The sequence below is a fragment of the Hyperolius riggenbachi genome, chromosome 6 (genome assembly GCF_040937935.1).
Source record: "Hyperolius riggenbachi isolate aHypRig1 chromosome 6, aHypRig1.pri, whole genome shotgun sequence".
In the NCBI taxonomy this organism is placed as follows: domain Eukaryota; kingdom Metazoa; phylum Chordata; class Amphibia; order Anura; family Hyperoliidae; genus Hyperolius; species Hyperolius riggenbachi.
The window spans coordinates 137,061,949-137,088,534 of NC_090651.1; the positions used below are offsets into that span (position 1 = coordinate 137,061,949).

The following is a 26,586-nucleotide window of genomic DNA, read 5'->3' on the forward strand; positions in this document are numbered from 1 at the left end:
TGCTGCAGAAGATGTCAGTGCTATATAAATACATAATTATAGTATGGAAGGACATTAGACCTTGAGTATAGTAGTGGTTAGAGTGTTAGCTCCTCTGAGGACAGTCAGTGACATGACTATGCACTCTGTAATGTGCTGCAGAAGATGTCAGTGCTATTTAAATACATAATAATAATAATAATAATAATAATAATAATATGGTAGGACATTAGACTATTCTGTAAAACGACTGTGGAAGATAACAGTGCTAAATAATAACAACAAAAGGTTTTTGCCCATTTATATTTTTACAAGTTTTGATCTATGACACTTCTGCATGGGGAGCAGTGATAATTGCTTGTGGCCTAGTGAAGTACAAGATATGATGAATAGGTGGAAAATATGTGCGACATTAATACAGTGCTTACAGATTGTAACTTAGGTTCACATACTTTTATGTTATTGACAATATTTGAATTGACCCATGATCTGTTATGACCACGCCCACTCACATGGGGCCCCTACATTTATTCTGCACAGGGGCCCACTGTTGACTTTGTCCGTCATTGACTAAACATGACATTCCTACAATGTGATCTGTGTGATCTGAAGAAAAAAGGGTAAGGCTACTGAGGATGGATGGGAAGAGAGAGGTGCTTATTAACAGCCTGTAAGGGCCCAATCTGCTTTTTAAGTCGCTAGTGTAATGTAAACTATATGATAGAATGGTAGAGATCTCACTGTTGCAATTACCGAAAATTTGTGGTAAACGCAAACGTGATACAAGCAGCATTTTTTGCGATTTTAGAGCTACCATGATTGCAATGTTTTTAAAACGTGAATCACAATTGCAAAAATGTATGGTATTAAAAATACGATAATCGCAAAAAAGCCAGCATTTTGCTATCCCCAGTGTGAACGGGAAGAGTGTAAGGCTAATGAGGATTCTGGGGGTAGATAGGGAGAAAGGGTCAGGGAAGTTTCTAGGCTTCAAACCGGAAGGAGGAAGTGTGCAGTAGTGAGTCTTGCAACGCATCCAATAGGACACGTGCAAGACGTTTGGAACGCAGGAAAGCCGACGGACTTATGGGTAACTAACCCCCTCTCTCCCAGCCACACAGCTAAGGCAATTAAGCCCCATTTAAATCACAAGTTAGAGTCCTTAGGGACTCGTGAGCTCCACGCCTGTTGAGAGGTATATGGAGGCTCAACCATCAAACAAAAGTTCTGGCAGCACCGGGAAAATGAATGTGTGCTAAGTCACTGAGAACAATGTACAACTAGAATTATGACCACAAATAGCACCACACCATTATATATCACAAAATATCACAGTTTTATTGATACAATTTATACAGCGCTATCAAACTTAAAAACAATTAAAAACCCATGAGACACCACACTGCAATGGTTAATATATAATACATAATGTAGTAGCTGATGGCATTCCAATAATGCTATCACCTGGGTAGTTCAACGTAAGAACTGCCACGGGTATTGAACCCGGGTTCATGAGATCATATTATAATAAAGTGCAAACACATATACAAAAACATTATACGAGGTTATGGATAAACCATATATAGAAAGTGCAACCTGCGAAAAAAAGTGCATATAGTGCAAGACCATACATGAAAATCTGTGGTAATTATAACCCATGATGCTGAAAAAGCTAAGTGGTAGGATGCTGGGACCGTATAGGCAGCATGGAGTGCAGAAAAACGAGGCTTACATGACCCAGGAAGGATAAGACCATGGAGGTGTCTCAAGAATGGAGGAGGCCCCCGGCAGACTTCTCTACCGGTATCGCGGCAGTCACGCCGCTTTCTCAAGAGAGGGGGATCCTGTGTCAAACCGGCATGTATGCCGGGAAGATATAGCGCTAGAGGTGCGGTCACGTGAGCACCAGACGCGCATCACGTGATCCGCCCCCATTACGCCAGCCAATGCGGCGAAGAGGAGGCATCAGAAGGAAGCAAACAGTCCACGCTGGAACGCACAACATGTAAGTGTATGGGCAGCCCGGAGGGACAAGTAGTCCACATCACAAGAAGGAGAGTAGGATAACGCTGGAGTGCATATGACGTAAGTATAAAGGCCCATACAGACGGCAGATTTTTGCGAACGACGGGTCGTTTGAACATCCCGTCATTCAGTCGTCCGCACGCCAAATCGGGCCTCCGGGACCCGTCGTTCGAGCTCAGCTCGGGGTAACCTGCGTAGGAGGATTTCTCAGACCCCGCTGGGCCGATTTTCAAACTTTTTTTCCCTACACGGAACTAGCACTTTGCTAACTGTGTGTGGTACGCGATCGCCGCCGCTACCTGCCGATTCGCCGCTACCGCGCCATTCTGTACAGGATTTCCTGCTTACTCTGATCGCCGGAGGCAATCGGAGTGGGTGGGGAAATGCCGCTGCTCAGCGGCTATCATGTAGCGAGCCCTGGGCTCGCTACATGATTTAAAAAAAATTTTAAAAAAAGAAAGTGCTCTGCTGCCCCCTTCCCGCGGGAATTGGACCGGCAAGGGGGTTAAGGTGAATCAGAGGGAGCAAAAAGAATACAATGCCGGTATTGAATATAACAAAGCCAGCAGAAAAATATGATACAAATAAATAGACTCCCGCTCCTATATGCAGTAACTTCAGCATCCATACCTCTATAGCCCCATAGTGTAATTATATATTTATTAGCCTTATTATAGATAATACAATTTCATGCATATACAATCAATAACAATACACATATATATACACAACAATTACAACGGCAAACAAATTGCATTGCATAGAAATAGCAGGCAAACCAAAGTTCCAAAGGGTGTATAAACAACACCATAGACCATCCATATTTTGATATAAAGTTCTTTGAGGCAGTAATTGAATATCCAATCAATCTTAGTGGTATAAAAACACCACGTATCACCAAACGATGAAAACTCCAAAGAGCGACGCAACAATGATGATGGTCCATAATAAGAAATTCCCAGAGTCCTTGTAAAACGTCCATCACACAATATTCCAACAAACCCTTGAAACAATAGATGCACATGGATATATCTGAAACAGATCAAGAAGTAGGTTAACAATTGATCATGGTTTAATTGTTTTTAAGTTTGACAGCGCTGTATAAATTGTATCAATAAAACTGTGATATTTTGTGATATATAATGGTGTGGTGCTATTTGTGGTCATAATTCTAGAAGTATATGGAGGCTGCCATATTTATTTCCTTATAAGCAATGCCAGTTACCTGGTTATCCTGTTGATCCTCTGCCTCTAATTCACTTAGGCTTAGCCATAGACCCTGAACAAGCATGCAGTAGATCAGGTGTTTCTGCCATTATTGTCAGATCTGACAAGATTAGCTGCATGCTTGTTTCTGATGCAGATTCAGACACTACTGCAGCCATATAGTTTAGCAGGCCCGGAGCAGTGCTCTTCAGTGCTGCTAGATTTGAGGCCGGCGCCTCCATAGACTACAATAGGAATCATTCCTATTGCAGTGCTCAGTGAGTAATGTCGGCTCCGTCAGAAGACGGAGCCGAGGTTGCTTAAAAAACACAATAATTCGGCCTCCAGCAATCGCTGGAAGCCGACTTATTTAATTCCCCCACTATCCATGGCGGCCTGGAAGGGGAATAGTAATTAAAACGGCCCGAATTTGTGCAGAAGCAGGATCAGCCATATATCGGCTGTATCCTGCGCCCAAGTCTACCGGCGCCAATTTCAAATGTACTCTAGCAGGACTGCCACGCAATGTGTATTGTTTAAAAGGAAATAAATATGGCAGCATCCACTTACTTCTCACTACAGGTGTTCTTTAAGTTACCTGGGGCTTGTACCAGTTTCCTGCAGGGGACAGACCGATGCTCTGGTCCCCCGCAGCACCCTCCTTTCGTTCTAATGCACTGCCCTGGTCTGCAGGCCTCCTAATCGTGCTCCCATGGACGAGAGCGCTCTGCACATGTGAAATATGAAAAACGAAGTATTGCACATGCATAATGCTGTTGCCAGTGTTTTGCGATCTTGTGAGTGATTTCGATTTTAACTCTTACCTGCGCGTTCGTTTTTTTGGTTTTTTTTTACAGTGCTTTTCTTAGCGCTTTTGCAGAGCGATTTGTATTTTCACTTTCTGACTCAAGTCAGGAAATGAACTCTTTGATCCGTAAAATAATAAATACAATGGGCTCTATTCACAAAGAGACAAATTTTCCACAAAATTTTACCGCTATATTCCCGCCAGCGGTAAACTCCGCATTTTTTCCACATTCACTAATATTTTCCGCATGTTTTTCGCATGCGGGAAAAAAGAGGCAGAAACAGCCATTATTCATGCGGGAATCATGCGGTAAAAAGGTCGCATGAAAAAGTGTTTGAAAAAAAACAATTTAAGTCCACCAAGCACAGCCCTTAGCCTCCACACTTTATTAAAGTCAATGGGATGCGGAATATATCACCTACTATTTGTAGGTGATAAAAAAAAATCGGTAAATAACGACGAAATGATGCGCCTGAACATTTTTGAGAATTGATTTTTTATTGCGGCAAATACCGACTTTTGCGGAAATTTTTCCGCATGAACCCCGCACTTTTACCGCACTTTTTCTGCATGCGGAAAAAACATGCAGAACATTTTGAGAATGTGAACTTGACGGTGTTTTGGTCGCAAACTTCCCGCATGTACTTTACCGCATGCGGGAAGCCTTTGAGAATAGAGCCCAATGTATTTATTCTTAAAAGCGCTCGGGAAATCACTATACAAAGCGTGTTTTCAAGCGCTTTGCAATTTCCTTATACCTTCCATTGAGGCAAATCGCCCTAAAAATGGTACAGGCATCGCTTTGGTGAGCGGATTGGAATCAAACCGCTCATATGTGAACACTCTCATATGGAATAATTGCACAAAAGCTTTTAGGGCGATTTTGAAAATTGTTTGCGCTTAAAAAAATCCCAAAAGCGCGCTTAAAAAATCCCAAAAGCGCCCAAGCTTTTAAAGTGAAACTTTTTTTTTCAGCTTTCACTTCCGCTTTGAAGGGAACCTTATCTCAAAATAGTTTTATTTACCTGGGGCTTTTACCAGCATCCCGCAGTGGCCGTGTGCCCTCAACATGCTGGAGCAATGCTCCAATCCCCTGCAGCAGCTAAGTTTCGTTTTCGGTGACTGGCCAGTCGCCAAGCTATTGCACCTGCGTGGCCCTGCCTGCTCATCTGCGCTCTCATCGCTGTCCTGCGCATGCACAATAAGAGAAATCGGGGTTGGTGACGTGAGCGAGAATGCGTGTCTAGGGCCATGCAGGCGCAGTGGCTCGGCAATGAAACTTAGCCGCTGGGGGTGACTGGAGCATCATTTTAGGATGTCAAAGGCACAGGTGACTGCAGTGAGTTGGTAAAAGTCCCAGGTTACTGAAAAGCCTTCTTATTTTTTTTTTTTCTCCTTCATTTGAGTTAAAGGGCAACTAAAGCAAGAGGTAAATGGAGGCTGCGATATTTATTTCCTTTTAAATCATACCAGTTGCTTGGCAGCTCTGCTGATGTATTAGGATGCTGTAGTGTCTAAATAGCACCAGAAACAAGCATGGAGCTAATCTGTCAGATGTGACAATAATGTCACAAACACCTGATCTGCGGCATGCTTGTTCAGGGGCTACTGCTGAAAGTATTAGAGGCAGAGGATCATAAATATGGCAGCCTCCATATCTCTCTTGCTTCAGTTGCCCTTTAACATACTTCGCCAGGTTCGCAGCCTACTGCACATATGCAGTGGCGTAGCTAAGGAGCTGTGGGCCCCGATGCAAGTTTTACAATGGGGCCCCCCATGCACTCTATACATAACAATTGATACGGCGCACCAAAACCTGCCACTGTCAACTACAGTGTCAGAGGTGCAAGAAGGGGATGGGGAACAGTTTGTCAATGTTTACCACTATTCAAAGTATCTGTAGAAGTGATTACTATGAGCACAGGACCAATTGAGAGCTAATACTGTAGTTGAGATTGAGCCCTTCGGGGCCCCTCTGGCCCAAGGGCCCCGATGCGGTCGCTACCTCTGCACCCCCTATTGCTACGCCCCTGCACATATGCAAAAGGCTGTGAAGGCGGAGCTTAATGGTGGCCACTAATGATCCAATCTTTTTCATCCAATCTTACCAAATCTATGTAGTATAAGGGTAAAGTGAGTGAATATACTGAATGGATACGTTAGACAGTTACCTTATATTATATAGAAATGGTAAGATTGGATCATTAGTGGCCAGCTTAAAACGGACGGGGACGGGGCTTATCGCGACCAAATGGGGGGCGGGAATGCTTTTCGATTTGGAGGCGGGGCTTTGCAGCGGCAGCAGGGGAACATTTTGGCCAATGTCTGGCTGCTCAGGACAAAGTCTGGCCCTGGAAATGACTGATCACGTATTATTGCTACCACAAGGAATTTACATCCGTTTTTTTTTAAGTAATATCAGCCCAGGATGAGCGTCAAACCGCCAGAAACTGATTTCTGCTCTCAGAAATCTAATTCTATGGCATCTATTTTACCTTCACAGTGACATTTCTACGAGCGGCCGCTAGGGGGAGCTCCGGGATGTAGCCGTCTCTACTATCAGGACAGCCGGTCTCTATGGCTGCTTGTTCCTGGAGCCGGTGTATGTCGGGGCTGACTGAGAGCTCCTAGCTGTCGGGGATACGTAGAGAGGGTTGCACGTCTGTCTCCGCCGTTGCTGCTGCTCTGTCTGCGAGGAGGTCGGTCGCGTGCCAGGATGACGTCATAGCTGCTACTGTGACGCAGGTGGGCCTCACGTGTACCGCTGAGGATGGCACCTGCAGTGACACGTGACCACTGCTCCATCTGCTATTGCTGTGCCATGCTAGTGGATGGAGGGGAGGCATTATGTGCAACAGGGAAAGATGAGGGAGTGCGCCGTGCTGTATATACTGCTGCAGGTGCATCATGCAGTTATGTATTCAGGCGTGCACATGCCTACCCACACTCCAATTTTACCACTGCCATGTGGTATGTGACTCTGAGCTTACTTGCATAATCTGTGTTTAGCATTCAAAGTCTGTTGGCCCTCATGTTACATGGAGGCAGTAAAAGTGGCTTGTGATTGGCAAATCAATTTTGGATGTGTGTATGCACCCTAAGGAGCGTACATTTGAAATCGGCGCCGGTAGACTTGGGCGCAGGATACAGCGGTATATGGCTGATCCTGCTTCTGCACAAGTCCGGGCCGATTTAATTACTATTCCCCCTCCAGGCCGACATGGATAGTGGGGGAATGAAATAATTCGGCTTCCAGTGATTGCTGGAGGCCGAATTATTATGTTTTTAAGCAACTTCGGCTCTGTCTTCTGACGGAGCCGATGTTACTCACTGAGCGCTTCAATAGGAATGATTCCTATTGAAGTCTATGGAGGCGCCGGCTGCGCCCAAATATAGCAGCGCTGAAAAGCACTGCTCCGCCCTAAGGAGGACACTAACTATCCAATTTGTAGTGGAAAAATTGTTTGAGCTCTCAGACATTCTGATTGGATTGGTTGTAAATAATCTGTTGATGGGCACATTCGATTACAAACAATTATAAAAAAAAAAATCAGTTGTCCGATTGGATGTTTGTCAAATCAAAATTTGGCTTTTCTTGTTGGTTGTGATAGGAAGCAAAGATTGGTCTGTTGATGGTGTAGTGAACAATTTTTTTTTCCAATTAGAATTTATTGATCGCTTGAACGATTTTTCACTAGAATTTAGATTGTTAGTGGCCACCTTTTACTTTACCTGTTACTTTGCCCCTCCCTCTACTTTAATGTGATGTACACAGGGCCCAACTGTTTAGAGTACTCTGGCCTCGGAGCAGTGCTTTTTAGCGCTGCTAGATTTGGGCGCAGCCGGCGCCTCCATAGACTACAATAGGAATCACTCCTATTGCAGCGCTCAGTGAGTAACGTCGGCTCCGTCAAAAGACGGAGCCGGGGTTGCTTAAAAAATACAATAATTCGTCCTCCAGCAATCGCTGGAAGCCGAATTAGTTCATTCCCCCACTATCCATGGCGGCCTGGAGGGGGAATAGAAATTAAAAACTTGTGCAGAAGCAGGATCCGCCATATACCGCTGTATCCTGCGCCCAAGTCTACCGGCGCCGATTTAAAATGTACTCCTCTGGCCTGCCCCTTAGAATGTGGCTGCTTCTCCCCTCCCTATTGTTGCCTAGTAGGAGGCTCCATCCCCATCTCTAGGCATTACTGCCTTCTTTCTGGCAGCATGATTATAATTCGAGCAAAGCTGCTGCAGCCATCATCTTGTTACCTAAAGCTAGGCATTGTAACACTGGTCTGCCCCTCAGTATGTCACTGCTGCTGCCCTCTTCAATGCTACTGGTGCTGTATGTATGTCCCTGTGTCTGCACACTGGCCCAAATGTTCAAGCCCTTTGCCCTTCAGCTTACCTCCTTGGTATGTCCTAGAAGATTGTAAGTGTATTGCGTCATCACGCTAGCAACATGTTAGTCGTGTGCAATAGAACTTGCAGTGTCTGAAACAGCTGATTATCAGCTGGTTTTGGAGACATGCGCATTTGCCCTGTAATTTTGTGCTGCACTGCCAGCAGGCCACATTGAAAGCTGCATAAAGGACTGTACCATTCCTTGTTTGGAGTGCAGCATTCTCCATACATAGTGCTCTATTGCTTGCTGTGGCACTGAAGTAAAGGTGCAGTCCGTACAGAGAATGGGCAGCGCGTACGCAGAAAGGAGCAGTCCGTCTGCAGAATTCTACAATCCGTACAGAGAATGGTGGAGACCTTTAGACAGCTTAAGGTGTGGTTTCCAGGCAGGGCAGCACAAAATGTAGGGCAAATGCTCATGTCCCTGAAATCAGCTGATAATCGGCTATTTCAGAGACTGAAAGTTCTTTTGCGAATGTGCAGGAGTAACATGGAGCAAGCGTAATGTCACAATATGTTATCAAAAGAACAGGACAACAGTGCCGATCCTTTGCTTTTGATTCCATTGATGATCCTGGGAGCTGCTGTATCGATCGAGGCACATGGCAACTGTAAGGTGGTTGAGTGCACCAGTTGTTCTACTCACTGTGACACAATATGGTTATGTTGTGGCATTTAGGAGAAGCCAACTATCTAGGGCATACCGACACACCAGCAGTCTGAGTCGGCACATAGCTTCTGCAGCCCCCACCTCATCCACTGCAACTTAGGGTGCATACACACATGCTATTTTGATTGGCAGATCACTGTCCAATTTTACTACCTCCATGTAGTAGGAAGGTCAACAGATTGTGGATTGTATGCAGTGTTCTCCCCAGAAATTCTTTTCAGCCGGGTGGCATGACACAGTAGCCGGGTGGGGAAGTAAGGTCCCTTTTACACTAGGAAATGCAATCGCGAAACCTACAATTTCCACTACCCGCAATTGCAACATATAGCTGCCGGGAACGGAGCACGATCGCCCACCAATTGCGATTCAGAAAAAAACGACGAATGCTAGTGGGAAAGGAGCACGGCGATTAACATGTTATCATGGTTCTCATTGTGATCTGCAAAACTGCTGCGATACGCTTTCTGAAGCGGATCGCAGCTAGTGGAAAAGGGCCCTAAGGTCAATATAGTGCATTGTAATATACTGGGGCACATTACTGAGCACAGAGCAGTGTAGTATATTGGGGTACTTTTAGAGAAGAGAGGAAAGAGCAGAGCAAGAGAAGAAAGGGAGGAGAGGAAAGTTAGAGCAAGAAGAGAGAGAAGGTGAAAGACAGCAAAAGTGAGAGTTTGACCCCATGGGATTGTGGTTGTGGTCAGTTTGGCTGGCTTGCAGCTGTTCGACATCATAGTAAGTAGGACCAGGGCGCTAGCGTGAGATGCAGGTGGAGCAGGGCCCAGCAGCCGAGGGGCCGGAAGGGCCCCAGAAAATTCAACAGTGAAGGGCCTAGCTCCAGCCATGGCACCTGTGCAGAGCTCAGTGCCCAGCAATGGATAGGTGTGCCAGTGCATTATATATTATAAATTTATATATGGGATGTGGATGTATATACTGATATAAATATACACCTGATGACAGATATACGTCCTGCTACATATGGACAGATATTAACCTAATGATGCAGCATGCTCTCATATATGCCCCATCCATCATGCACATGATTTGTCATGCATGATGACACAGGAGGGTCTGCACAGCGACACAGGAGGGTCTGCACAGCGACAGCTGCATGATGACACATGGGGGCTGCATGGTGTGACATGGGGGTTGCACGATGACACATGGAGGCTGCATGATAAGGGGTTGCATGGTGAGTCGGTGACACATGGATGATGTTGACACTGGGGGGCTGTATGATGAGGGACTGCATGGTGACCGTGACACATGGGGGTTGCATGATGATACACGGGGGCTGTAAGATGAGAGGCTGCAGGTGTTCCCTCCCCCTTCGAATAAGATGATTAAACCTTTTGGATGGTTTGCTGGGTGACCTCTCCCTTCCCCCTGGGTCTGGCTGAAGCAAAGGCCACAGACCTGCTCCCCCTGGGCCCCGGTGCGCCTCTGATCCCAGCTGTCAGCACAATCAATTATTCTAGATATTCCTAATAACTGCACCTTTATTACTAGCCAGAGGATTCTTCTTCTACGCAGCAGACAGGGGGAGTCGGTGCTAATGGTACGGTCTGTTCCCACTTTCACACACTGAATGGCGTCAGGTGGGGTCTTGCATACCTGGAAACAGTAGCAATGTATTTCCGATGCGGAGGGCTGGGCACGTGGGTGGCCAGAGTGAGGCAGTGAGGTTCCTGGGCCCGCGGTCGCAACAACGTGTGTGGCGGCCACTCAGCTGCTGAGGCTCAGTGTTGTTTCCCAAGCGAGCCTCCGACTTCCCCAGCTTGCGTCCTGGCAGCCAAGTGGTGCGACTGCATGGTTGCAATGAGCGGTGTTCTGGCGTCTTGTGCTTGAAGCTGGGAGCCCGGTGCAGCTGGTGGTCGACTTCCCTTGCTGTCCTTGATGCTGAGGTGCATCTTCTGGTCCCTCCATGTGTCAGTAGCCATCCCAGGGCTCAGCTGATCCGGTACTGCAGCCGACTTCAAGTCTATGTGGGTAGCCGTCCCGTAGCCGGCTCCTGCAGCACAGATACACAGTGCGCCCTGGATGTCCAGTAAGCCCCTCCCCCCCCCCCCCCCCCCACGCCTCCATCCCGTAAAAAGGAGATAGTGCTGTGGGAAGGAAAGTGGATAGAAGGGCCAGAGTGCCTGTGTGTCACGCAGCCCTCTTACGGCGCTTGTATTAAAAAAAAGTCCTGCCTGACTTTTGGCAGCCGGGCGGGGATTTAAAACACCCGGGCGGCCCGCCCACCTAATTAGGCCTGGGGAGAACACTGTGTATGAACAGATTGTGCAGGTAAGCTCTTATACCACATGGAAGTAGTAAAATTGGCCAATCAAAATTGCATGTGTGTGTACCAGGCTTTAGCATGGACATTAACTGCTTTCTGGACTCACCACCTATCATTTGCCCAGGTCTGGATGAAGAAAGAAGAGCCTGTGGTGACCAGTCCCAGCGCAGTGGTGGCCTTCGACAGCTTGACCATGACGCCTGGTGAGGGATCGCTTGGTAAGTATGGTGCACTGCTTTTTACCCACTGCCACTTCTCATTGGATGGATTTTTATTTATTTATTTTTTGTTCAGTCACTGTGGGCCTGATTTGCAAAACTTGGTGAGCATTGATAAAGGATACCACAACCGAAGGGTTGTGGTAAAAATGATTGCAGCACTGTGTAGGTAGTAATCAGCACATACCTGCTCATCCTCCTGCCCCCCTCCATCTGCCGCCGTTCTCACTCTATACATGCCGGTGTGCGGCGACTTTACTGAACTTTGCCCCGGACATACTGCGCCCTGTGTGCGCAGTATGTCCTTCCCCCTTCACTTCTGGCCGGCGCACAGTGCGAGACTCAGAAGCACGCTGACCCCTCTGTGCTGCATGTGCGCTCCATTACACCGAGCGTCACATGCTAATCATGCTGCAATCATTTTTACCACAACCCTTCGGTTGTGGTATCCTTTAATGGGGGAACAAATCCTTTGTACTAACTTTTATTCATATTGTAGATATTGCTGCAAATGCTCGGGCCTCCATCTTTGCCGCATTGATGGGATTGTGACCTAAAGCACAGATACTTACCTATAAAGAGGGAAGTCTATGGATCCTGCAGAGTTTTCCCATGTCCTCCTCCAGATCTTCCCCGTTGCCCAGTACTCTCTTGAAGTCCAGGTCTTTGCTCCCCTCTGAGCAATAGCACCTTGTTTAACCTCCTTGGCGGTAACCCCGGCGGTAGTTCGGGGTAAGCCGCGCAGGAGGTTTTCTCCGGCCCTGCTGGGCCGATTTGTTTAATTTTTTTTTTTTGCTGGACGCAGCTAGCACTTTGCTAGCTGCGTCAGCACACCGATCGCCGCCGCCCCGCGCTCGATCGCCGGTATCCGTCACGCCCCCCCCCCCCCCCCCCCCCTGGGCTCGCTACATGATATAAGAAAAAAAAAAAAAGACTGCTGCGCTCCCTCCTGGCTGAATTTTTTATACCGCCAGGGGGGTTAAAGGTAACCTTAAGTCAAAAATAAAAAATGAGTTTTACTCACCTGGGGCTTCCCTCAGCCCTCTTCTGCTGGGTCCCTTAAAGTGAACCTAAAGTCAAATTAAAAAAAAAAAAAAAAAAGATTAACTCACCTGGGGTTTCCCTCAGCCCCCTGCAGCTGATCGGTACCGACGTAGAGTCGCTCTGATGCTCCTGGACCTACTTCCAGTTTCGCCGTCACAGCCGTCAAGCTGGGAACGCGAGTGATTCTTCGCGTTCCCAGCTACAATAGCACCCCCTATACTGCTATTGCGGCAAGGAAGGGTGCTATTGTAGCTGGGAACGCAAAGAATCACTCGCGTTCCCAGCCCGGAAGTAACCGCCGGTCCAGGAGCATCAGAGCGACTCTACGTGGGTACCGATCAGCTGCAGGGGGCTGAGGGAAACCCCAGGTGAGTTAATCTTTTTTTTTTTTTTTTTTAATTTGACTTTAGGTTCACTTTAAGGGACCCAGCAGAAAACCTCATAGGGAAATTCTGCTAACGTGATTGGGTGGACGGCACCCTCTTGAACCAGGGCTGTGGAGTCGGTACAAAAATCTTCCAACTCCGACTCCTCCGTTTCTGAAACCACGACTCCCACTCCAACTCCGGGTACCCAAAATTGCACAGACTCCGACTCCTCGACTCCGACTCCTTAGTCTAATACTTAACAGGGCTGTGGATTTTGTACAAAAATCATGCGACTCCTGACTCCTCAGTTTCTGAAACCACGACTCAGATTCCAACTCCGACTCCACAGCCCTGTCTTGAACTGCTAGGTTTCAGATGTAGTAAACTACCCCCCTTCTGTAATTTGAAACCACTATAATATAGTAACTGAATCAGGAGGCTCTACATGTGCTTATCAAATATATGCAATACAAAACCGCTTGATATCCCCTATTAAAACTCCAATTAAAACCATAAAGACAGGAGGGGAGCACTCCATCACACTTTTCCACTTATCACCATCAGGTCATGCTCAATAGTGGTCACTCAGCCTATGCAAACCACATTGGCCACCGATATGGTTGATAATACGTGGACCCACCACCTCACTTGGTTAAAGACGATCAATTGGGATTTATTTAATATTTAAAAGTGTACAGAAAAAGGGTAGTCGTAGGTAAGCCAGACATCAAAGTTTATATCACACAGAGTTCAGGCCGAGATTTACCTCACAGGAGTTGCAGCGAGGGACATGCTGGGAGCTTGGGGCTGGACAAAGCCCCCGGTAAGTAGCACTTATTTTGCTTTATAATTGCCTGATAACTCCTTTAACCACCCTGGCGTTCTATTAAGATCGCCAGGGCAGCTGCATGAGGGTTTTTTTTAAATAAAAAAAAAAATATTTCATGCAGCCAACTGAAAGTTGGCTGCATGAAAGCCCACTAGATGGCGCTCCGGAGGCGTTCTTCTGATCGCCTCCGGCGCCCGGAATAAACAAGGAAGGCCGCAATGAGCGGCCTTCCTTGTTTTGCTTAGATCGTCGCCATAGCGACGAGCGGAGTGACGTCATGGACGTCAGCCGACGTCCTGACGTCTGCCGCCTCCGATCCAGCCCTTAGCGCTGGCCGGAACTATTTGTTCCGGCTGCGCAGGGCTCAGGCGGCTGGGGGGACCCTCTTTCGCCGCTGCTCGCGGCGGATCGCCGCAGAGCGGCGGCGATCGGGCAGCACACGCGGCTGGCAAAGTGCCGGCTGCGTGTGCTGCTCTTTATTTCAGGTAAATCGGCCCAGCAGGGCCTGAGCGGCACCCTCTGGCGGTAATGGACGAGCTGAGCTCGTCCATACCGCTAAGGTGGTTAAAGCATATAGTATACGGCCTTAGGCCCCAGATTCAGCCAGGCCTCTTAAAGAGACACTGAAGCGGAAAAAAATTGTAATATAATGAATTGGTTGTGTAGTATGGATAATTACTAGAACATTAGAAGCAAAGAAAATATTCTCATATTTTTACTTTCAGTTTTTATAGTGTTTTTATAACATTCTATCATTCTCAGTTTATTGTATAATTTGCAGTTTATACACTACTCAGCATTCTAAATGCTTTTACAGAGCAGCCCAGCAAACTTTTGACCTGGCTTCTGGCAGAGAAAAAGAAAATAGTGACTGACACTTGAGATAACAACTTCAGAAGAGGAGCTCTCTGCGTCTTTGAAAGTCTTGGAGCTCAGTGGCTTTTTTGCATAGATAACAGGAGTTTCTTAACTCTTCCTGTATTGGAAACAATATTAGACACATATCTCTGCTCCTAATGTTTTATTTCTTAGCTGTACTACACATATATTTTTTTTTCCACTTCAGTGTCTCTTTAAGTAAATAGCTATACAGTTATGTCAGAGAAACTGAGAAACTGATTGAAAGTCCTTTACATAGTGCACTTACCTGGTTTTGTTGTCCACAAGGGATATTGCGGCCCGAAACCAAGGGATATTGCGGCCCGAAACTGCCTTCTGACTCACACCAGCAGTGGACGTGTGGCCAAACTAGTTGACTTTGGAATGGCATGTGACATTTACAGGTAAGAATCTAAAGTCTGAGTATTACGCTGTGGTACCATCCTGATTTATAACTATTACCACTAGGGCTTGTAAACACAAGTATGAAACAGGTGCATACTCGTACATGGAGGGAAGTGTGGGCCTAAAGAGGACCCTGGTCAGCGGTGGGGTTGAGGATGACATGGGAAGCCTCTGGGGCAATTTCTAGTTGCTAAAAAGTTAATCTGTGGATAAGATAAAGATATATCTCTTTTGCAAAAAGATATGGAGGCTGCCATATTTATTTCCTTTTAAAACAAAACCAGTAGCCTGGCAGTCTTCCTGGTCCCGTGTCTTTAATATTTTAGCCATAGACGCTGAACAAACATGCAGCAGATCAGGTACTCTGACTCAGGTTTTACTGGATTAGCCATATGCTTGTTTCAGAGTTTTGACTCAAGATACTACGTATGCCAGAAGAGCAACAGGACTGCCAGGCAAGTGGCATTGTTTACAGAGAAATACATTTGGCAGCCCCCATATCACTCTCACCTCGGTTTCCCTTTAAGAGAAAAGCTAATTACATAACTGCCTGTCTTTTTGTATTGTACCATGTAACCTTTTTATAATGCTCTGTCTGGAGTATTTTTTCCATCTCGCTGTCCCTCTCAGAAAATGCGTAAGATGTGTGGTTGTTTTTTTTTGTTTGTTTGTTTTTTTTCCTTTAGAGCAAGTTACTCTCGAAAGGGAGTGCCTGTTAAAGCGGACCCAAACCAAACAATTTTTTTTTTATTAAAAATATTTAGTTGCACCACTCTGACACATACAAAGATAAATAAACACTCCTTCAAACCTATGAGCATTTTAGTGCATGCTTTTCACCCTTCTCTTTTCAACTAGGATTATACTGGGGGCAGCCATTAGCAATTCCTCCATTGCCGGACACCACCTACTCCACCAGTTTGCCATTTTTTTCCCTGGCAATTTGGAAGGAAGGGAGGGGTTCCTCCAATAAATGTAAAATATTTTATATTTGTCATCATGCAGCTGAAAAAAGGCTGCTATTTATTATTATTATTATTTAGAAAATAGATTTTATTTCTGAAATCTTATATTTTTAATTTGGGTCCACTTTAAAGGGACTCCGAGCTCTGAAAAAAAAGGAAAGTTGTACTCACCAGGGGCTTTTTCCAGCCCAGTGCTGGTCGGGAGGTCCCACGCCGGCGTCCTGGCTTCTCCCCGCTCCGGAATGGCTGGCAGGCCGCAGCCCGGGCGACACTCTCCCGAGTGTCGGGCTGCTTCTTCCGCATATGACGCGGATTACGTCACACGCCGGCCGCCTCGCGTCATCACGGCGGCCGGCGTGAAAGTACTGCGCATGCGCGCTTTGTTCGCGCATGCGCAGTACTTTCACGCCGGCCGCCGTGATGACGCGAGGCGGCCGGCGTGTGACGTAATCCGCGTCATATGCGGAAGAAGCAGCCCGACACTCGGGAGAGTGTCGCCCGGGCTGCGGCCTGCCAGCCATTCCGGAGCGGGGAGAAGGAGAGGAGCCAGGACGCCGGCGTGGGACCTCCCGACCAGCACTGGGCTGGAAAAAGCCCCTGGTGAGTACAACTTTCTTTTTTTTTCAGAACTCGGAGTCCCTTTAAGTGGATGCCACCTGAAGCCTTTGTAGAAGGAATATTTACCTCCAAGACCGACTCCTGGTAACTAATACACTGATGTCATTTATTCACTACCCACAGGGCCGGTTCTAGCTCCAATGGGGCCCCAGTGCAAAAGTAACTTGGGGGGGGCCTTGACCCCTCCTCCTTCCCCAACCACTGATGGACCCCCCCCCCCCCCCCGTCTCCATCAGACTGGCCAGCTGTGCTCCCCAGTGTTAGGTAGCCCCCCCCCCCCTCCAGTATAGATGGCCAGTAGTGTTCCCCAGGATTAGGTAGCCCAGAATAGATAGCTAGATGTGCCCCCATGATTGGGTAGCCCTCCAGTATAGATAGATGTGCCCCATAAATAGATAGCCTCCCCCTCCAGTAGAGTTAGCCAGATGTGTCCCCATCCACACATGATTAGGTAGCCCCCCTTCCCCCAATATAGATGGATGTGCCCCCCAGGATTAGGCAGCCCCCCTCTCAGAATAGATAGCTAGATGTGCCCTCATGATTAGGTAGTCCCCCCCCCCCCCCCCAGTGTAAATAACTAGATGTGCCCCCATAAATAGGTAGCCCCCCTTCAATAGAGGTATCCAGATGTGCCCCCCACATGATTAGTTAGCCCCCCATCAAGATAGCTAGAGGTGTCCCCTGGATTGAGTTGCCGCCTCCTCATATGCAGTGTGTTGGGCATCGCAACAAAAGGACCAGGATACTACTCATCTATCAGCGTCGTTGGGAAGTCTAGAAAGGTTTCTCCACTTCACACAGTCACGGCGTCTCTTCTCAGAATCCTCCAGTGGTGCAGTACTGAGGCGCCACTAGATAGTAGCAGAGAGGAGACGCTGTGACTGAAAGAAGTGGAGAAGACTTTCTGGACTTCCCAAAGACGCTGACAGGTGAGTAGCAGGCACGTGCAGAGGGGGGTGCTGAGGATGCTCCAGCACCCCCCTTTTTGTAAGATCCACTAATGTGGCCCCTTCACACTGAACTTCCTTTTTGTAGTGCCTGGAAAGTACTTAATGGCCGGCAGCAAGGTTGCCAAGCGTTATTTGGACACATGTACTTAAAAATTGACATTGTTTTAATGTTGAGGCCAGCTCTGCACTGTCCCCCAGTGCCCGTCTCTTTTTCCCCAGTCAGCACCAAATTGTGGCTCTGTGATTGGTCAGAGCTGTGTGGATGCTCCGCCCTCCTTCTTCCCTCCTTGCTTGCATCCTCGGAACAGCTACACTCACTCACTGTACATCCCAAATGCACATGGAAGGAATGCTAGAAGGAGAGTGTCACGATATGAGACTGTATATATCTGTGGAAATTTGTTTGTACAAACTGATAAGCTCACACGTCTTCCCTGTTGATAAAACACACTGCACAGGGCAGATCAAACAAAAGCATTCAGCTTCAATGTGCAAGTGCAGTCCGGCTAGCTAACCAGAGAGCAGAGACCAGCAGCCAATCAGCTCCTCCCATCTCCAGCGTCCATGTGTTCTCTCTGCCCTCTCCATCTGCTGTCAGTGCAGTTGCTTTCCCTGGTGGGTGCTTTGCAGGTAGGGACATTACTAGCTACTCAGACAGTGTTTTGACTGAAAGCGTTCCATAGGCTGTGGCAACTCTGGTTGCAGTGGGTATTTTTACAGCTTAGTTTTTTGTAGTTATGGGAGCTTCCTTTGTTTGGGGGAGATCATGAGTGTTGGTGATCTTATTAAAATCCCACAGTTAAATTCCAAACTTTTGTGGATGAAAGTTACCCTTCCCTGCATCACATATCTCGAATGGTGAAGTGTACCATCTGTAGAATTGGTTCTAACTAGCAAGAGAGGACCACCAGACACCAGGGTTTACTTTATGTGGGAGGAAAGGTGGCCATAAGATGCCAGGGTGTGGTACACCATATGTACAATTAAGGCATGGCTAAAGGTGTGGCAGGGGCATATGTTAATGTGCCTCTTTGCTGGCTTCAAAAGTTGAGAGGTGTGCAGCTGTCACTGCAGCTCGTCCCCGTGGAATGGGAAGTCAGGCCATGTTCCGTGTGACATCACAGGCTGCACCTGGCAGATGTAGTCACAGTCTGCTGGGTGATGTCACTGCTTGGATGGCCCCCACTAGTCCTACCAACAATGTGATCCTCATTCCTGCAGGTATGTGCCCTGTGCCCACTTCACATGACACTGAGGTCAGGGATTTCCTGGGACAATGAGCCTGAGGAGAGCAGTATTATCTCCTATAATTCCTCACTCCACGGTCTCTTCGGCTGATGCATCTGGCCAGTAAATGTATTGGAAGGTGCCGGGGGAAATAAATCAGCATTCCAGTTTTTAATTATTTGCCAGTGGGTCAGCAATGCCCATAGGAAATCCACATGAGCACAGTATACAGAATAAATAGTGCCCTGGCTGGAGCATGGTCCTGTGTAGTCTGGTAATTTAACAAAACTGGAGGGGAGGTCTCTGCAGGCCTGAGACCCCAGCTCTACTCATCTACTACTGTACTTCCATTACTAGTGACCCCCTCTTCCCCTAATGGATTCTTCTATCTCATGGGGTACTGTGACCTTACATTAGACTATAGCTATGGTAGGATTAGATTGTGAGCTTCTCTGATGAGTCAGTGACATGACTCTGTACTCTGTAATGTGCTGCAGAAGATGTCAGTGCTATATAAATACATAATAATAATATGGTAGGACATTACACTATAACTATGGTAGGATTAGATTGTGAGCTTCTCTGATGGCAGTCAGTGATATGGCTATGTACTCTGTACAGTGCTGCAGAAAATGTCAGAGCTACAAAAATACATAATAATTATATGGTTGGACATTAGACTATGACTATGGTAGGATTACATTGTGAGCTCCTCTGAGGACAGTAAGTGACATGACTATGTACTCTGTAATGTGCTGAAGGAGATGACAGTGCTATATAAATACATAATAATAATATGGTAGGACATTACACTATAACTATGGTAGGATTAGCTTGTGAGCTCCTCTGAGGACAGTCAGTGACATGACTATGTACTCTGTACAGTGCTGCAGAAAATGTCAGAGCTACAAAAATACATATTAATTATATGGTTGGACATTAGACTAGGGTAGGATTACATTGTGAGCTCCTCTGAGAACAGTCATTGACATGACTATGTACTCTGTAAAGTGCTGCAGAAGATATCAGTGCTATATAATTACATAATAATAATAATAATAATAATAATAATAATCTGGTAGGACATTACACTATGACTATAGTAGGATTAGATTGTGAGCACCTCTGAGGACAGTCAGTGACAGGACTATGTACTCTGTAATGTGCTGCAGGAGATGCCAATGCCATATAAATACTAAGGAATAATAAACATTATAATAATGTACAGTTTAATTCCACCTTCAACTCTCCTTAATATTTTGCCTCTGACTCCTGTCGGTCCAAAAAATTGTGTTTTTTGGGTCTTTTGTCAGTTAAAATTTGGTTGGCAGTAAAAATTTGGTTGGCAACCCTGGCTGGCAGCTGCCCGCCGCTGTCAGATCTGCAGGCCAGGGATAGAGTCACAGAGCCTAAAGATCTTCCTGTTTTTACCACGTCTTTGGGGTAAGACGTAATTTGCCTGCCAGCTGTTGCTGTGGCTGGATAGTGTACTGGTTGTGCCTCTGACACAGGAGACTAGGGTTCAAATCTTTGCTCCTCCTGTCCAGTAAGCCAGAACCTATTTAGTAAGGAGCCCTTGGGCCAGACTCAGCAACACTGCTACTGCCTACTGAGTGCCCTCTAGTGGCTGCAGCTCAAGCGCTTTGGTCGGACAGGAGAAAAGCTCAATATAAATGTTATTGTTTTGTTTTATAGTAATTTGGCCTCAGTCTTTTGACGGCGCCCAAAATACTGTCTGAGCACAGCTAAAGCCAATTGCTGCTTTGGAAAGAATGGGGAGGGAGGGTGGTAGAAATATTCAGAGGCCCACTTGCTGCTTTCTTGGGGGGAGATGAGAAAGCAATTCTGGTGATGGCAGCACGTATGGGGGCTTTGCTATTAACTGCTGTTAACTGATATGATATGAATGGATTACACAAAATCAATTGAATTTCAGCGCCAGGGAATATGTTGGAGCTTTATAAAACAATAATAATAATAATAATTTCAGAATCGTAATTTATGCATAGATGTAATTGTGAAAATGTAGTCATCATAATTACCAGATTACGATCATCACGTTTGAAATAGGGCCCCTTTTTTAAAATTTGAGCACCCCCCACTTAAGGAGCCTCTGCACGGCCCTGGTGAGTAGTACCCTCAGGGACCCTTCTGTTGCTCTGCCCACCGCACAGCACATTGGGAGGAGAGCACTCGGGGAGCTCCTGCCTGCTGCTGGCTACCCTCCTTTACCCACACAACTTATGCCGCATATCTGCGGCTGACCAAGATCCACTTGCTTGGGGGGCCCTTATGGACTCTGGGGCCTGGGGGCAATTGCCCCACTTGCCTGTATTGTAGCGCTGGCCCTGACTACTAACGCTTCTTTTTCTAAACACAGCTATAACTAGGACTTTGACTGTCTGCCATTAAGTGGTTAGGATTTTCTGCCACCACCTGTGACATATCAGATCATAGTGAAAGCTGCTAAGGTGTGTGTGTGTGTGTGTGTGTGTGTGTGTGTGTGTGTGTGTGTGTGTGTGTGTGTGTGTGTGTGTGTGTGTGTGTGTGTGTGTGTGTGTGTGTGTGTGTGTGTGTGTGTGTGTGTGTATTAGTGGTTATTAAATGAAGCTGCATTCAGCATCCTCACTAGAAGGAATTTTTTTCCTTAATAACTCCAGGATAACAAACACTAGCCGAGAAAAGTACCAGGGAAAAGTATACCACACACTGGGTCCGTATGGACAAGCCCTATAAGTACATAGACATACAAGCGTATCACTTGTTCAATATAAATTCTAAAATAGATGAACATGGAATCACATAGTTATGTGTTTTCCTCAGATGGGGTTACTGATACAGCTATACAGTGAAAGATGCTAGATATGGAGGTCTTTGCTGATCCCCCACACTCCTGGCGTCGCCTATCAGAGTATGGTGTAGCTATTCCATACAAAATGCACAATCAGACCCTACTGACACTGAAAGATGCACTCCAAAAAACTCCTCCTATCATAAATGATTCATATTACAGCACTTGTACTATAGAGCACGATCCACTTTGTATATACCTCCTTTGCCATTCTGAATGTATGCACTGTTACCTACTGAGAACTCCATATCTGGGCTACTAGTCCCCTACATTTATGATAGGAGTTTTTTGGAGTGCATCTTTCAGTGTCAGTGGGGTCTGATTGTGCATTTTGTATGGAATAGCTACACCATACTCTGATAGGCGACGCCAGGAGTGTGGGGGATCAGCAAAGACCTCCATATCTAGCAGCTTTCACTGTATAGCTATATCAGTAACCCCATCTGAGGAAAACACATAACTATGTGATTCCATGTTCATCTATTTTAGAATTTATATTGAACAAGTGATACGCTTGTATGTCTATGTACTTATAGGGCTTGTCCATACGGACCCAGTGTGTGGTAACTCCAGGATAACCCAGGTTTATTCAAAAGGAAAATGTGACTGCAGTCCCAAAACCTTTGGATTTTTTAAAGACAATCTTTAAAAAATCCAGTCCACATTAACGGTTTCGCTTATGCTATTCCCTGTGGATTCTCAAAGATCACTGGAGATGTCCAATACTGGAGATACTTACCTAAGAAGAGGTGAGCCACTGGATTCTCCAGAAACTTCCCTCATTTTCTTTGAGACCATCACAGTTGCAGGGACCCTCTGAAAGTTTGTGGCTGCGCTCATCTTTGTGTAAGAGTACAGTTGTCCTGCTCATACATGGTGGGGGAGCGGGCTCCACTTTAAGCAAGGAAAAAATAGGTCAAGTTTGCTTTACATAATATTAGTCTTTAGGCCATAAAAGTATAGTTAAGACTTCCAATCTGTTACAGGTTCTTTGGAGTGCTGCTGTGGGAGTTCTTCTCATTAGGATATATGCCGTACCCATGCAAAATCAACCAAGAGGTGCTGGAATTTGTAACGAGTAGTGAACGTATGAACCCCCCCCCCCCCCCTCCCAAAAGATTCCCCAGGACTAGTGTAAGTGTTTCTTCAAGTTGAGGGCCAGTAAGAGCCTCTCTGGCTGATGTGATTATAAATAGTGTAACACAGGGCTCTTCCTTTCATTGTTTTGTTACTGACCTGAATGAAACCAAACAATACCAAAACTGTCTGGAAGGGGTTCAGTGCTTCATTGCTATCAGCAGACCAGCACGGGGCAATGGACTGTAAAAGGGGCAATAGCTGTTTCTAAAGTGTCCTGAACTCTGGATCACCTTTTTTCTTTTTCTTTATTTCTTTATTTATTTTTTCCCCATTATTTTTTTTTTTTTTTAATAAACCTGAAGTCGCATAAAAAACGCAAGTTTGATACTTACCTCAGTAGGGGGAAAGCTCTAGATCATGGGTGCCAACACTTTTTCGGCTTACGAGCTACTCTAAAATTTGCCGAGTCCAGGAGATCTACCAACATTTAGGTAGCTAGGTATAGGTGCTTTCAGTATAGATAGCTAGGTATAGTGTAGTTAGGTGCCTTCATTATATATAGCTAGGTGTAGGGGCCTTCTGTATAGGTAGTCAGGTACAGCATGGTAAGGTGTAGGTGCCTTCAGTGTGTATATATAGCTAGGTGTAGGGGCCTTCTGTATAGGTATCCAGGTACAGTATGGTTGGGTGTCGGTGCCTTCAGTATATATAGCTAGGTGTAGTGGCCTTTTGTATGGGTAGCCAGGTACAGTATGGTTGGGTGTCGGTGCCTTCAGTATATATAGCTAGGTGTAGTGGCCTTCTGTATAGGTAGCCAGGTACAGCATGGTTAGGTGTAGGTGCCTTCAGTGTATATATAGCTAGGTGCAGGGGTCTGGGCCACTTACCTCCCTCCAGTTCCAGCGGGGTGTCTGGGGCTTGTCCTGGTCTCCCCTCCTTCAGCCGCGGTTGGAGTGCAAATGGGCGGATAAAGGAACGCTTGGGTGAAGGGGGCGGCAGGCAACGTGCGTGGATGCAGTGTGCCCAGCGCCGCCCCAGCTATGACGTTGCGGCTTCCTCCACCGCCTTTCTCCTATTGGCTACCTATCCTCTCTGCCTCCTCCGATTGACCGGCAGCAGAATCTGACAGCTGCCGACCTCAAAATTTAATGTGACGCGGGCAAATGGCCGCGATCTACCAAATGGGCAGTAGCGATCTACCGGTAGATCGCGATCCACCTATTGGGCACCCCTGCTCTAGATGGTTCTGAGGCTTTCCTGATCTTCCAAAGGCCCTCTCCTACAGCCTTTCGGCTGTGCTCCCCTCCATGTACGCAGGTGCCTGTAGTTGTGTACGTAGGTGCAGGCTCACAGTACTTCCGGCGCCTATGCAGTATCACGGAGCCACTTATGCACAGCTTTTATCTTCGTGCATGCACAGCTTTGTGCTACTGCACAGGCATGGCCGTCCATGTGCCCCTGCTCGTACACTGAGGGGAGCGTGGCCATGCAGAGGAAGAGGGACACAGCTGGCAGCAAAGGTGTCATAAACATCAGGATCCAGAGGCTTCCCCCCTACTGAGGTAAGTATGAGGTTTTTCCCAGAACGTCCTCCTGACAGCACCCCTCCTATGAGACTTGTCTCCCTCCTAAACTTTGGACAGGAAGCTAGAAGATACAAATTTGCATAACAGGCAGGCAGGAGTAGTATATAAAGATGTTACTCACAAAAGGTATTCAGTTGTTTTTCCTGTCCCGGACGGGACGCTTTGAGAGGTCTCCAGGTGCTACTACGTCAGGCGGCGAGTGCAGCGTGCAGCGCGGGCATAGTAAGGCTGAGCAGGGGACTCAGCTGGTCCAGCGCACAGCGTGGAGGAGGCTTCTCCTAGAGATGCGGAAGCTTTATGGCGGCAGGAGCGCGAAACCGGAAGTTCCGGGTGGAAGTGACGTCATGCGCATGCGTCCCGCATGACGGGTCAGCTGACGGCATAGCGGCAGGGGCCGCGGCGGTGTTAAGATTGACTTCAGCTGCAGGTAATTAACAGGGGTATATATATGTGAATGTTAGCCACGATCACCATTGCTGTCGGTGATCATGGAGGACGCTGTAGGCCCTTCTCCTCTGACTTCTGCGGAGTCTGGCGCTATCCCCTCTCTGGTGAGCTGTAATTTTTTCAGGCTTTGAGAGAGTTGATTTGTAATCATAGGTCCACCTTGTAAGGCTGACAGTCTGTCTTTATTTCTTTTTAGCCTAAAGCCCCAAAAGGTGATAAAGACAAAGACAAGGCTGTGTCTCAGCAAGGTCAAGGGGGACAATCTTCTGGTAGAACTGAGAAACGCTGTGTTATGTGCAACTCTCGCTTCTATTCTTCCTCTACGAAGAAACTGTGCCAGTCTTGTAGAGAGAAAGTGGTAAAGGAGGAATCCCCAGTGGTATTTAAGGACTTGATGGGATGGATGTGGTCTGAGATGGCCTCGGCCATTAAAGAGATAAAGGATTCAGCAATGGCGGAATCTACAGTTCCTTCTACTTCTGCTGCTGATACTGTGCCTGCTCCCTTACCAGCCCCGGTGATTGAGGGGCACAGTCAGTTAGAGGCTTCACCTCATCAAGTTGCAGCTAAACGTAAAAGAAAGGATAATGAATCAGGGGATTCAGATTTATCTGGAGAGGAAGGAGAGATTTCATCTTTGGAGGAGATTTCTGGGGAGGAGGAGGAAAACCCAGAGGTTACTCAGAAGTTTGCTTTCGCACCCAACTTAATGAAAGACTTGTTGTCGGCAATGCAGAATACTATGGGGATAACAGTGGAGCGGAAATCTTTGACCCCCTTGGATCAGATGTACGTGAGTTTGGCGGAACCCCAGAATTGTTTCATCCCAGTCCATTCCTCTCTAAAGTCAATGTTTGGGAAGGAGTGGGATGTCCCTGAAAGGAGGGCATTTTGGCCCAAGTCTCTTTCTCGTCGTTATCCTTTCAGTCCGGAAGATCAAAAATTCTGGGGTCCGGTTCCCAAACTGGACCCGTCGTTTTCAAGGGTGTCGAGAAAATCCGATTTGCAGTTTGAGAACTTTGGGAATTTAAAAGACCCCATTGATAAAAAGATGGACAATCTGTTGCGTAGAGCTTGGGAGTCAGCATCTTTAACATTTAAACCAGCAGTGGCATCCACGGCAGTGGGACGATCCCTTAAAGCTTGGCTCACGCAGACTCAGTCTAAGATAGCTTCGGGGGTGCCCAGAGAAGAAATTTTAGAGGACTTTCCAGATTTGTTTAACGCTACTAATTACTTAACTGATGCAGCGGATGATACGGTTAAATTAACAGCCAGAACAACTGCCCTTGTCAACTCGGCAAGGAGAGGTATATGGGTGAAAACATGGCAGGGGGACAATTCGTCTCGCTCCAAGTTGTGTGGTTTGCCCTGTGAAGGTGAACTGTTATTTGGTTCAAAGCTAGACCAGACGCTAGAGAGAACCTCAGATTATAAGAAAAATTTTCCGACCAAAAAGAGAGCTTTTCAGTACAGGGGCCCAGCTCGCAGCGGCAACAAGGAACCTGAGGCAAGGCTCCCACCTAAAAAGAAGTGGATTCCAAATAGAAACCAAAAAGGGAAGGCTCTTTTTCCCCGGTCCAACCAACCCAATAAGCAATGACGCCAGTATTCCAGTAGGGGGAAGGCTTTCCCACTACTACGAAACATGGTGCCAGCGGTTCACAAGTCAGTGGCTCTTGAAAATAGTGTTGGAAGGTTACAAGATAGAATTCGAGTATCCCCCACCCCTGCAGTATGTGGTAACTCCAC

General features: G+C 46.8%; 1 protein-coding gene across 1 annotated transcript in view; it reads left to right on the forward strand.

Moving 5' to 3' along the window:
* The window catches only part of LOC137522074 (tyrosine-protein kinase receptor-like), a 230,588-nt gene extending 207,712 nt beyond the window's left edge, over nt 1-22,876 (forward strand). Inside the window, exons 3-5 of the mRNA XM_068242100.1 lie at nt 11,492-11,570; nt 15,017-15,109; nt 22,708-22,876. Coding sequence (XP_068098201.1) covers nt 11,492-11,570; nt 15,017-15,109; nt 22,708-22,876 — 341 coding nt within the window. The remainder of the gene's footprint in view (nt 1-11,491; nt 11,571-15,016; nt 15,110-22,707) is intronic.
* Nucleotides 22,877-26,586: the final 3,710 nt, after the last annotated feature.